Source organism: Amblyomma mixtum, chromosome 1 (assembly GCF_055824585.1).
Source record: "Amblyomma mixtum isolate Tamu chromosome 1, ASM5582458v1, whole genome shotgun sequence".
NCBI lineage: Eukaryota > Metazoa > Arthropoda > Arachnida > Ixodida > Ixodidae > Amblyomma > Amblyomma mixtum.
In genome coordinates this window covers 37347674-37361306 of record NC_143012.1, presented here as the reverse complement: position 1 = coordinate 37361306, position 13633 = coordinate 37347674, and the positions used below count along the sequence as shown (strand labels likewise).

Below are 13633 nucleotides of genomic sequence, written 5' to 3'. Positions count from 1 at the left end.
ATCTAATCATAATCATCAGCCTGACTGCGCCCACTGCAGGGCAAAGGCCTCTTCCATGTCTCTCCAATTAACTCTGTCCTTTGCCAGCTGCAGCCACCGTACCCCCGCAAACTTCTTAATCTCATCCGGCCACCTAACTTTCTGCCGCCCCCTGCGCTATGCTTAATTGTTAATTGTTCTGCGAATGAACAATTAACGTGTAAAGCAACGACGTGACCTGTGATAGATTCTCCTTTCTTCTTCGTCCCTTACACACCCAGCATATCAAGCGTCGTTTTCTACCACTGTAACCCGGGATACGTCCTCGATGGTATACAGCAGCGCACCTGCCGGGACATCGGAGAGTGGGACGGCGACGTGCCTGTGTGCAGGCCGGCGCAAGGCTGCGGCGGTGGCGGCCCGACGCCGCGTCCCTGCCCAGTCTCGTCCTGCCCGGAGCCTCAGCACCCGTTGAACGGACACGTCACCTACGACCGGCTGACGGTGGGAGGCTCGTCCAACTACTCTTGTCAGCCCGGCTACAAGGTGTCAGGCCCAGCAAACAGGCTGTGCGGTCGCGACGGACGCTGGGAAGGGAAGGAGCCCACCTGCCGCTCCCGACGATGCCCACCTCTTCAGGTATCCATCCGATTTGAGTTCAAATGGGTGAACTAGAGTATTCAAGTTCACGTGCGATGTCATTGCACGTTAAAGAACCCCAGGTGGTTGAAATTTCCGGAGCCTTTCGCTACGGCGTCCCTCATAGCCCGAGTCGCTTTGGGACGTTAAACCCGCATAAACTAAAGGGACACTCATGACGAACATAAGTTAGCCTGAATCAATAGGTTTGGTTTGGTTTGGTTTGGTTTATGGGGATTTAACGTCCCAAAGCGACTCAGGCTATGGGGGACGCCGCTGCGAAGGGCTCCGGAAATTTCGACCACCTGGGGTTCTTTAACATGCACTGACATCGCACAGGTACCCCGTTCTCTCTGAACGAAAACGGAGCCTTTATAAAAAAAAAATGCAGGTGGCGCCATCACCGGCCAGCTTCGCAACTAAAAGCATGCGTCGACATAGACGCAGATCCCAGAGGCTACGCTAGACACTTCAGTGCTGTACACTGGTAGTCGAAATTATTCCGCAGCCCTCTACTGCGGCGCCTCTTTTTCTCTTTCTTCTTTTACTGCCACTTTCTTCCCTTCACTCACTGCGCGATTGAGGTGTCCACCGATAAATGAGACAATTACTGCGCCATTTGCTTTCCACAAAAATCAGTTTAATGATCTATTTATTTGGCGGGAAGATTTCTAAATCAAACTTTCTCCGCGACAAACATGTTTTTGTTCCCGGGCTAACCTCAAGAAGCCGGAAAGAACCGGAGAGTAAATTTTTACACCGAGAGCAATAAACTGGATAGAGGTGCCCTCTGGATTAAATGAGACCACCTCTGGGCTAGGACGCGCGCTCACATCGCTACCGAAACGACCGTGAAATTGCGGAAGTGTCGCCCGCAGCCCTGTGACAAGGGCTGTAATGACACTGTTAAGCCTTCGGGCACCCCTCGACAGCAGCACATCGGAACGCCAGATCGAACTACTTCCCCGTACGCCCCGTTCATTTTTGAATTTCCCGCCAATGCCGAAAGACGGGAAATACAAAAGTGGAATAGGATCGGTTTCGTTATCGACGTTCATTTTCCGCCCCCGGAGTGTCGCTAAAACTTGGCCGCTGCACTACGATACCCGACGAGGAACGACATTAACGCATTATGCAAAGCTGTAACGTCTACTTATGCCCTAGCAACTACTTACGCTGCTAAGCTGGATTCCGAGCAGCACAGCTCAAAACAATTCGTCGAAGCGCGTCATCGAGCGTTCTTGGAGAGCCCAGTCTTGCTAGCAGAACTTTTTGCTGGGCTAGTTGGTCCATTGACATTGGTGAAAACAGCGCGAAAGAAGAAGCCCGAAGGCGAAACGAGGAAGTGACAGGAAATAGAGCGCTCTTTCCTGTCACTTCCTCGTTTCGATTACCTTTCTTATACAGTGGGCCCTTCGTTGTGTGTTTCTTCTAGAAAAGGGGGTGCGTTCCTCTACCACTACGAGCGGACGTACGCCACATGCGCTCCGCAGTTTTTGGGCTTTTTGGCCCGGTCAACTCAGCGGAACTGCCAAAATTTTGGTGGGAGGCGACGCAGGAAGAGAAGCGGACCACGAGGACACCATTTTCAAACCGGTGGGCCCAATATTTTTGGATTTATCCGGTCTTGAAGATCGTCCACGTGGACGAATGAGCTAAGCCAACGCTAAACCTAGCGACTAGGCTTCACGGGCGGCGACTTCCGCGGACTCCTCGACCTCGGCAGGCGACGGAGGCAGCGGAAAGATGGCCCAGACGCAAGACATCCATGCCAGACATGAATTTTCGGCAAACCGAATTATGGAGACCCAAGAAAGAATGGAGGAAGACCAACGAGACGCCACCGCCGGGGGATCCCACGTACAGGGCCCGACGGTGAACACCCAAATCCCGGGAGGCAGCACCCTAACAAAAACAGCGCAGGCGAGTCGCAAATACGATTCGGACTCAGACTGGACAGTAGCCATGTCGCAACGGCGGCACAAGAAAATACGGAAGAGCCAGGAAGCGACGGCAGGCCACGTGACGGGGGATCCGAGCCCCTCAAGCGGAGGGAAAAGCACAGGCGACAAACAAAGCACAACCAAGCAAGGCGAGAGGGAAGGAGCGCCGAAGAGGAGACTCCCTCCCCTACCGAAAGAAGATTTAAAGGTGATCCTGAGGCCAAAGGGACTAGCAGTGCGAGAGCTGCAAACACACCAAGTGGCGCGAGCGGTGGTTGCAGCCACCGGGCATGGATGCAAGGCAGAAGACCTTATAATCCGGCTGCGCAACGGCTCAAACATCATAATCGTCAGCACGAATAAGGAAGAGACAGCCAAACAAGTCAGAAACATAGCGCAGCTCAACTTCGGTGGAAGAAGCTACCAAGTCACGGCACACGTGGCGGCGCCGGAGGGAACGCTACGGGGAGTCATCCACGGGGTAGACCCGGGAACCCCAGAAGAAGAATTAAAGGCCAACCTAAGGACAAGAACGCACGGAGTGAAGATTTTGGCGGCACGAATGCTAGGGAGATCCAGCACAGCAGTCATTACCTTCAGCGGCCCAATCCTTCCCAAGCAAGTCCTGCTCTACGGGGGAGAGATGTGGTGCCACCCATATAGACCAACGAGGCAGATATGCTACAACTGCTACCAGCAAGGGCATCGAGCAGATGTATGCCCAAACCCGGAAAGCAAGGCGTGCAGGCAATGCGGCCAAGCAAATCCGGAGACGCAACACCAATGCGTACCGAAGTGCCTCGTGTGCAAGGGCTCCCACGTCACAGGAGCAAGGGAATGCACACAGCGACTAAAATCATTCGGAGAGCTACGAGCCTGGGGTCAGCAGCAACGCGGCCGCAGCCAAGGCAGAAATGGAGGACGACGACCACGCTGGTTCCGGAACGAGGACCAGGAGAAACAACCTGACTACGGAAGCGAGTCCAGGGGACGCAGCAACAGCCGCAGCCGGGACCGGAGCCAGAGCCGGGGACGAGGCGAGGCGAGCCAGACCACGGCCAGCCAGCAGCAAACGCAGCAGAAGAAAAGCGGCGGAGTTAAGGTAAGCTGGGGAGGCGGCTCTCCCAAAATACTTTTTGCTCCGCACGAGGAAAACAACACAACAGACACCAAGGCAGAAAACGAAAGCCTAAGAGCAGAAATCAACAACATAAGAAAGGAGAATAGGCAGCTAAGAAAGCAGATCAGCGACTTAATCGCAGAACTACAGGAGATACGGAGAACAGGTTTCTCACCAGTGAGAACCGCAACACCACCACCACAAACTATAGAGAACCCACAAAACATGGGGGAGACAAACACGGCAGGGGAAGACCTAAAAACACTCATGCTGCAAATGCAACAACAAATGCAGCAACAAATGCAACAACTAAGCCAGAAGATAGCTTTGCAAGACCAGAGCTTCCGTAATTACGTTAAAAATCAAACAACACAGAGAACACTAAACGACGCCAGAGACCGCCTCTTTAATGAGCGGAGGTTCGGTACAGAAACCCAAGGGAACAATAGTAGCTGCAACACAGCAACATGGCAGGAGGACAACAACTAGAGATTTGGCAATGGAACTGCAGGGGCTACAGGCACAAGCAGGGGCTCCTGCAGCAATTCATTAGCACTAGGGGAACCCCACCAGACCTAATCTTATTACAAGAAACAAACTGTACCCCAACCCTAAGAGGCTACTCATGCCAGGAAAAAGGGAAAACAGCAACACTCATTAGCGACAAAATAACAGCAATAAATCATGGGGAAATAGCAGACACACAGCTAGAACACGTGATAACTGAAATAATTCCCAAAAGGAAAAGGAAAGCAAAAAGCACCTTTGTTATAAACATATATAGCCCACCTAAAAACAGGGGAGACTTCATCACGCTTTTCGCGGAGGCAAAGAAACTTGCAGGGCAGAACACCCTAGTTATAGCAGGAGACTTCAACGCGAAAAGCCCGCAATGGGGCAGCAAAAATGAGGACATAAAAGGGCGGAGCATATGTACAGCAGCAGAAAACACAGGCTGCGAGCTACTTACGGATGAGAGCCAACCCACAAGGCAAGGCAACAGCGTTAGCGTAGACACGTGTCCCGACCTAACCTTTGTCAGAGGAGCTAAACAAGCAGAGTGGGAAAACACACAGGAGAACCTAGGCAGCGACCACTTTATAATCAGAGTGGCCATTGAAGCCGAAAGCATCAGAAGGAAAATAGGCAAGGCAAGACTGACAGACTGGGACGCTTTCCGCACCCACTGCAAAAGCATCAAAGGCGACATCACGTCTTTAGAAGAATGGAGCCAACAACTTAAACAAATAAGAGATACATATACCAAAGAAGTTAACCGCACAGAACAGGCACCAGAGGTAGACAAACGACTCCTCGGCCTATGGGAGGCAAGGAAAAGCCTGACCAAACGCTGGAAGAAACAGAAGCTTAACAGGAAACTAAAAAAGAAGATAGCAGAAATCACCCAGCGAGCGGAAGAATACGCAACACAACTGGCTAGACAGGGATGGCAACAATTCAGCACATCACTGAATGGCACCCTAGGCACGGCCAGAACGTGGCAAATACTAAGGAAGCTCATGGACCCATCGAAGAACAAAGCAGAAAGTAACAAATCGATACAAAGACTGATCCACCAATACGAAGGGACGGAGGAGCAGCTAATCCAAGCAGTAAAAGAGAAATGCTACGGAAAAGAACAGGTGAAAGCCTACCAAGGAGAATACCAAGGGAAAGAAAACCAGGACATGGACAAACCGATAACAAGAGAAGAAGTTATTCAAGCCATAAGGGCAACGACAAAGAACACGGCAGCGGGGGCGGACAAGATCCAGAACTCGTTGATAAGAAATCTCAGCGATGAAGCGGTAGAACAGCTCACAAAATACTTAAACAAACACTGGGAAGAGGGAACGGTTCCGAAAGAGTGGAAACACGCGGAAGTCGTTATGATACCCAAACCAGGCAAAAAACTGCAGATAGAAAATCTCAGACCTATCTCGCTAACATCGTGTCTGGGCAAGCTTTTCGAAAGAATCATCACTAAAAGAATACAAAGACACCTAGAAGACGGAGGATGGTACCCCAACACCATGTTCGGCTTCAGGGAACATCTATCGACCCAAGACGTGCTGCTTCAGCTCAAAGAAGAAGTACTAGAAACAATGCCAAGCAAAGGGGAAAACGTAGTCATGGCCGTGGACATCAAAGGGGCCTTCGACAACGTATCCCACGCAGCAATCATGGAAGGCATCAACACCACCAACTGCGGAAAGAAAACACACGACTACGTGAGAAGCTTCCTCACAAACAGAACTGCAACGGTGGGTTTGGGAGACCTACGAAGCGAGGTCTTTCAAACACCATGCAGGGGAACTCCACAGGGCTCAGTGATATCACCAGTGCTCTTTAACATATCAATGATCATCCTAGCCAAAGAGCTCAGCCAGATACAAGGAATCAGACACGCAATTTATGCGGATGACATCACCATATGGACCAGCGAAGGCTCGCTAGGAAGCAAAGAAGAAAGTCTACAAGCGGCAGCCACCTGCATTGAAGGATACATGAAGAAGAGGGGACTAAGGTGTTCCACCGAAAAGTCCGAACTTCTCAGAGTAGGCAGGCACCCTACAGAGGCTAACCTCGAGGTGAAACTAGAAGGGCAGAACATACCGGAACAAAGAATGATAAGAATACTCGGTATGTGGCTGCAAGGTAGCAGGAAATGCAGCCACACACTCAGCCTGCTACGCAAAGCGGCGGAGCAAGTAGGCCGAATGATAAATAGAGTAGCCAGCAAAAGGCATGGCATGAAGGAAGAAGACACAATCAGACTGGTGAACAGCCTGATAGTCAGTCGAATAACATACTCACTACCATACCACGTAACCATCAAAGCTGAAAGAGAGCAAGCAGAAGCTATCCTTCGCAAAGCGTACAAGATAGCCTTACATCTACCAAGGAACACGTCCAACGAGAAGCTAATGCAACTAGGGCTAAACAACACTTTTGAAGAGCTGAGTGAATGCCAAATAAAGGCACAACTTCAAAGACTCAGCGACACAAGAACCGGACGAGCACTTCTGACTAGGTTGGGTCGCGAGACGGAGAACCATCACAACAACAGGGCAAACATACCAGACGCACTAAGAAGGAACATAAGCGTACAACCCATCCCCCGCAACATGGACCCAAACCTCCATGCCAGCAGGAGGAGAGCCAGAGCAGAATACTATGAAAAAACAATAGGGCACAGGGACAGCACGGTATACACCGACGCTTCCCCGTACTATGGTGAACGAGGACATAAAATGGTGGCGGTAGTCGTCAACCACCAGGGAGAACACATAACGAGCCTCACGGCCAGGGCATCAAATGTAGCAGAGGCGGAGGAGATAGCGATAGCCCTAGCAATGAGGGAGGGGGATAGAAAGGGGAGACGCTTGAATATTTTAACAGACTCACAAGAAGCGTGTCGAAACTACACAAAAGGAAGGGTAGGCAAAACGACACTCAGGATCCTCAGCGAGGGGACACCCTCGGGGAGGAGAGAGAAACATAACATAATTTGGATACCAGGCCACGCGGGGGTCTGGGGCAACGAAAGGGCGGACGAACTAGCTCGAGGGCTTACTATCCGAGCTGGGGGGTCACAAGCCCCGGAGGAGCTCTGGACTAGCCTAGGGGCTGGGTACTCTGAAACACTAAGTTTATACAGGGGGCTAAGATACAAATACCCCCCACCACACAAAGAGCTAAGCAAGGAAGAAGCCGCAAAATGGCGGAAGCTACAGACAGGCTCCTTCCCCAACTTATATATACTAAGCAAGATGTTCCCGACACAATACCGCGCCACATGCCCTTGGTGCGAAGCGAGGCCAACACTATACCACATAACATGGGAATGCGACAGAAACATATCGTTCCACAAACACGACACACCAAGTACGGAGCAATGGGAGAGCCGGCTCACCAGCTGCGAGCTAGAGGCCCAAAGGGCACTCATAGCACACGCAAGCGAGGTGGCCAGACTCAGTGGAGCCCTGGACTAGGGGACCACCCAAGGCTAAGGAGGCAACCTCAAGACTTGAAGAGAAGACTTGAAGAAGACCTCCACCGCAGGCTAAATCTTATAAATCAATAAAGTTTCTACTCACTCACTCTAGAAAAAAACTAAAAAAAACAGCGCTCTTTCCTGTCACTTCCTCGTTTCGCCTTCGGGCTTCTTCTTTCGCGCTGTTTTCACCAAGCCCAGTCTTCCGCGGCATCAGATATGTGTGGTTCACAAGCCGTCTTTTAATTCGTCCACTCGACCAACCTATCACATTTTGAAGTTTGTGTTGCTGCGCTTCGTTTTGTTGTAGTGAGAATTCGTAGTGCGTGTTATTTCGCTATAACGGGGTTTCCCACTTCGCCCGCATACAGGCCATGCCGGAACACGCTCACGTGGACTACACGGGCTTCACCCAAGGTCACAATGCGACCTACTCTTGTGACGAAGGCTACTCGGCCAGGGGACACCCGCGGTCCGCCTGCCAATCAGATGGCTCGTGGAAGCCAGATGGGAGCTTCGAGTGCCTGCGCGACCTCTGTTTACCCCTCCAGAACCCTGACCACGGGCGGGTGACAGTAGAGGGCATCTGGTTGGGAGCAAAGGCCCAGTACGAGTGCGACCCAGGTCACGCACTTCAGGGCGACGACTCCCGTGTGTGCAGCGCAGACGGTACTTGGAGCGGAACGGAAGCATCTTGCAACCCACCTTGACGTACATCACAATACGGTGTGCATCTATCCAAATTGGTGGGCACAGTGCAGTGCCAGTTACAGTGCTGAATGAAACTAGGGCACTGAAGTCCTGAATCGCAACCGTTAAGGAGTATGGACACCAAGCCTTTGGTTGCGTGTTTTCTTCTTTTCAGCAGTCCGTAAGACATTAGCATACATTGCCAACCACACGGGCTTCACCTGCAATCTAATTTCTTTCCCTTACGTTTTGGTTAAAAACTTCCGAGCACTGGTTATGGTGTTAAAGCTTAGTTTAGGTAACGTGAGGCACAAACGAAACTGCGATATAACCGCTGCTTTGACGTATTAATTCATTGCTACTCTTACACCAGCTAGCCTACCCCAAGAGCTGGGATGACAACGAATGAAGAACCAGCTGAAATAGTGTTGTTTTTTTGTGTCCATCACATGACCGAAACTGCTACTGTCATGTCGTAGCCAATGTTCGGTTGCAGAAACCAAAATAGCTTAATAACAGAATTTCTTTATAAACTGCTTATGCAGTCTGGGCATAGCCAAACCCCATGCATGTACAAATGTCTTGTGCATCATTACGAAGACCAGACAGATATCCAAAATTTGGTGTCTGAATTCCATTAAGAGGAATATGAGGTTTGCAAAAACCACATAGGCATGGGAAAAAGAAACCTACGATAAAAAAAACATAATGAACCAAGATGGAAAGCCTGGCAACTTCACAAGTGTTCATGTTGGCAGCCACAACACAAAAACACAAAAGAAGAGGACAAGAGAACTACCTTGTTTGCATCAAGTCTATTGTGCTGTGCCAGTCGGCATGAACTTGTGCCAAGTGGCACAGCATGCATTCTGTTTAAGTTCTTGTCAGGTCAGTTTCCTACAGCAAGAAAGGCCGCCATTTGGGATGAAGAGCAAGAATAGACCACTGGACTCTAGTTCAGTGTTCTGTAAAAATTCATTTGGTAAGATCTGCAACTAGTACAAAAAGAAAGAAGTATGGCGACTGACAACTTCAGAGTGTTAAAAAAGAAACGTCGTGCGTAGTGGTCAAAGAACATGCAGAGGCATTCAAAGTGTGCTTGCATTTTTGTAGATTTCAGTCTGAAAGCTCGGACATGTTCTTGTAGATTGTTCATGTCAGAATCTCAAAGATCTTTTCAATGCTTCCGTCCCCTTTAGCAGTTGTTCAACATGGCTTCGTGTCACTCTAGCTTCCCATATTGCTCTGTCCACTCCAGTCGGTGGTATTTAGGGCGGTAAAAATAAAGCAACAGCTGCCCATAGTGTTCTTTTCTGCTGCTGCTTCTTGGTGGAGCTCACAACACTGTGTTTGCTGTACAAGAGTTCATGTCTGCTTGCGCTATCGTGCACCTCTTCAGCCTACAAGCATGTGTCACCGCTGTCGTGAGGTCTTGCTGTCCTCATGACTGTTCATGTACAAAGAGGTATATGCCCGTAAACAAACATCGAGGCCTACAGTGTAAAGTGAAGAACTTTCCCATTTCAAATGTCTTCTCGCAGATACCTGCCATACAAAATTTCACAGATCTCTGAATTACCATCACTTTGTAGGATTCAAGTCTACAAATATGCTACAACGTACTAAACATGATTTTAGTACACCACAGCCAAGCTAATATGGTGTAATCAGTGCCCTAGTGGAACTGACATGCTCAATCTATATAATCAATGTGCGCACCACAGCGTGGCCTTTTGTGCAAACTATGAAGGCCATGGCACCATGGGACGAGACCCAACATTGGGGAAGTTCTGTGGAAAAAGCAGGATGCTCTATCTGTTGCTACTGCAACACCAAACGGACTATGGTAGCCATACTGCATCGCCAAATGATAGATTGCATCATGTTCTCCATGGCTTACTACCGCAATGAGAATAACACAATGCCATAAACCTGGTAACAAAACTTAGTTCAAAATGTATTACAGTATAAAATGTAAAAATGAATAACTCAAATTTTAACCGTTCAAAAGAAAAATTATGGTTATGTAGAGCCACACACATAGCTTGAACACATAGCTTGCTCCTGCCAACTTTCTTTGCACATGCATCTATAACTGCCCTTCTTGTTCCATGTAGCATCAGCTACAGTGGACATAGAATGCCAACGAAAGTAGTGTCAAAAGGCATTGTTCAACATGAATTCAATTTTTTATTCAAAGACACCCCACATAAAACAGGTACAGTGGAATACACATGAAAATGCAAGGACAGTTTTAATCACAGCAGATCCTAAACGGAAAGTCTACTGCTGCCAATATGAGTGCTGGATTGACCTTCTGTATATACAAATACTGTGCCAAGGAAATGCATTCTCTCTGTGCAGTTACTAAATGTTAGTCTTTACACAAGACTTGCCATCTTAATAGGTCAATACAGCATGATTGGCTATGTCATGAAACTTTATTTACACATGTTACAATGTTTTCCAGCCCAACAAAGACAAGTCGATATTGGGCACAAAAGATGTTTTTTGGTGCTTCGTTTTATGGAACAGCGCTGGCTGCACATGCGACATTGCTGACCTGTTCAGGGCTGCATATATCTTCGAGGAAGATCTTTGCGAGGTTGCTGAGCCGTGTGTTTGGCGATTCGGAATACCGCAACATGCAGTCAATCACAGATGCAGTGGTTATATCTGCATCAGAAAAATTTTAACAGTATTATGACGACACTTTACATGAACCTTGCTAACATGCACAAAAGAAAACCACAGGATGGTTATCAGTGTGCAACGCAAGATTCAGTGACAGCTGTTAAGGTAACTTCCTTTCACGATTTCACGCGTGCACATTCCATGCGCTTTTCATACCCTCTTCCTTTCACAATAACCAACCTCCACTCTTGCTACATACTATCCTACTTACTCGCCACCCTCTAGGTACACATAACCTTCTCTCCAGGTGGTCCCCATGGAAATCACCAGCCACTTATACGCTACAATGTGAAACCTAAGGAATGGGCACTCAACTATGTTGCTGTCAAGTTTCATCATCCATAAGCAAAGACATCCTTACTCCCCCTATTGTTGTCGTCATGCAATAAGCAGTACTGCAATAAGCAAACAAAAGTCTTGCCCTCATGACGCAATTGCACATGAACACAAAAAGAGTTCAGTTCAGTTTATTTCCTTAAAGACCCCTATTCAGGGGTATTACAGAGGAAAAACAAACTGCATTGACAATTAACAGATTGCTACAGACACACACAAGGATGCACTGTATATTCCAAAAATATATGCAAAAAGACTAGGCACCAACTAGGCAACATATACCAGTATAATAGGGTCTGTCCTGGGTTTCAACGAAACAGGGCATTAAATACCAACTCACAACAGTTCATTGCGTTCAGTAAGACAGTGCTTTGAACAAAATGAGGTATACCATCAGCACAAAAAACAGGTATGGAAGATGAGAGATGGATGCAAGGAACACTGCACACCACTGTTCAGTATCACAGCATTTTAAGCTGCACCTCCTGTGTAAAGGTCTCTCAGCTCACAGTTTCCCCACATCATTTTCTCAAACAGGCAACTTGTCCCATTGATTCCACACTGCAGTATTCATGCAACAAACTGCCAGCAGTGGGTGCTAAGTATCACTATGAATTAAGCAAAATCGACAAGCAAACGCAAAGTTTCCACACACAGTAGTCACGTGTCAGAAACGTGGAATCTGGCAACAAAATGCAGCCAAAATGTGACTAAATTGTGTGAAATAAGCACCTACCTGTTTGACAGCCTGAGAGCCCAAGAGAAATAAGTGTTGTTATTGTGGACAGCACAGTCTCTTCCTGCGAGTTTGAGAGGCACCTCACTACTTTGTCCAAGTTCTCAGGTTTCAAGACCTCTACACGGAAGTCCTGATCTGTAAGCAAGCCGGCATAAGCAGAAACCCAGTTGTATACCAGCGCATCAAAAAATGTTCACATGCAACGCAGAATATAGTCTTTGCCAAAAGTAATCAGGCTGCACGGTTTGCTTCTCAGTCGTATATTAAAAGCTATTATGCCAGTCCTCAAGCTCTGAATGGCTATATGGCAGGGAGAACCCACATCTTCACATTCAAAGAACTTTTTGATCTTTAGGGAAGGGGATCTACTATACGACTGAGAAGCAAACCATGCTGCCTGGTTACTTTTGGCAAAGACTCTAACCATCTTCCCTAGCACAAGGAAATGCGTGTAGAGAGTAGGCAATCGAGCTAAACACCATCCTCACTGATACGCAGGTATACCGCTACAGAAAAAAAAAAAGCATTCACCTAAATTGAACCCTCCCAGTTAGCGAAGCCTGGTCCTGATTGCGTCACAAATTAATGGAATGAATTTTCGATGCGCCGACAGACTGTCGAGCAAATGCCTCAGACCTGATTGAACGCTGCAACTAGGTCTGAGTACAGTTTATTTCGATACTTAACTCTAAACGCATGTCTTCAGTGCGTTAATTTTTCATCACGTCATTATGTTGAATTACAAGTATACTTGAAGCAAACTTTTCAAACCTAACAGAGTTAACAGTTACGTTTGTATGACAAGGATTGCGCGGCGAGGTGAAACAATCGATGGTGGAAAACAAGCTCGAACATGTCTCCGCTTGTTTCGGAGTAGAACAGCGCTCTTAGATGAAAGTGCTAATAAACTCGCTTACCTGAACACAGATTGCAGATCCCACCAATGGCAAACTCCCTCAGGTTATCATCGGCGCTGTCCAACTGATCTGTAACCGAGAGGAATCGCGAAATGAAAATCCGACCGCGCGAACTGTACTCGGGAAAAACTTACCCATGAAAAGACTGAGTATGTTCAAACGTTTGAAATGCTCGTAATTTACGGGGTCGTAAGCGAAGTTGGCTAGATTGGCAAGAACTTGTTCTTTCGCCTCTGGAACACAAAAGTTGACAAGCGGTTTCAGTTTCTGCTTGCGACGCCATACAAATTCAGGCGTAGCGCCGCTTACCGTTGGAGCAGCTGACTTGAAACTCCGTTACAAGCTCCTTGAGATACCTGAACCTTTCCTTGGGGTCGTAGCGAGCCATGATACCTATGCGCTCATCACAGAACTTGCACAAGCCTTCAAGGTCTGAACAAGAGAAAAATGTTCCACGCAGCACGCGCTTGAGCCACCATTAACAACTGTGGACTCCGAGAACAATTCAAGGTGACGTCACTGACTTCTACATCTCGGAGGCCCTCGCTACTGGTCTAGCCCAATGGTGTGCTACACTGC

The 13633-nt window shown here is 48.2% G+C and overlaps 2 protein-coding genes across 2 annotated transcripts in view; one reads left to right on the top strand and one right to left on the bottom strand.

Moving 5' to 3' along the window:
* LOC149366044 (sushi, von Willebrand factor type A, EGF and pentraxin domain-containing protein 1-like) overlaps positions 1-8415 on the top strand; it is a 57945-nt gene extending 49530 nt beyond the window's left edge. Inside the window, exons 33-34 of the mRNA XM_089547911.1 lie at positions 261-618; positions 8050-8415. Of these exons, the coding sequence (XP_089404037.1) occupies positions 261-618; positions 8050-8388 (697 nt within the window). The 3' untranslated portion in view covers positions 8389-8415. The remainder of the gene's footprint in view (positions 1-260; positions 619-8049) is intronic.
* Positions 8416-10531: 2116 nt separating this feature from the next.
* LOC149366043 (armadillo repeat-containing protein 7-like) lies at positions 10532-13554 on the bottom strand. Its single transcript, XM_089547898.1, has 5 exons — positions 13364-13554; positions 13189-13287; positions 13055-13123; positions 12135-12272; positions 10532-11044 (listed from the first exon to the last, which is right to left on the bottom strand). The coding sequence occupies exons 1-5, from the start codon at positions 13440-13442 to the stop codon at positions 10893-10895; spliced, it is 537 nt and encodes a 178-aa protein (XP_089404024.1). The 5' UTR covers positions 13443-13554; the 3' UTR covers positions 10532-10892.
* Between the last annotated feature and the right edge of the window lie 79 nt (positions 13555-13633).

Excerpts from the sequence above, each read along its gene's own strand:
- LOC149366043 (XM_089547898.1), bottom strand. The coding sequence starts at position 13,442 with ATGGCTCGCTACGACCCCAAGGAAAGGTTCAGGTATCTCAAGGAGCTT. Across the intron at positions 13,288-13,363 it reads TCAAGTCAGCTGCTCCAACG|AGGCGAAAGAACAAGTTCTT; the intron begins GTAAGCGGCGCT and ends TTTGTGTTCCAG. Across the intron at positions 13,124-13,188 it reads CATACTCAGTCTTTTCATGG|ATCAGTTGGACAGCGCCGAT; the intron begins GTAAGTTTTTCC and ends TCTCGGTTACAG.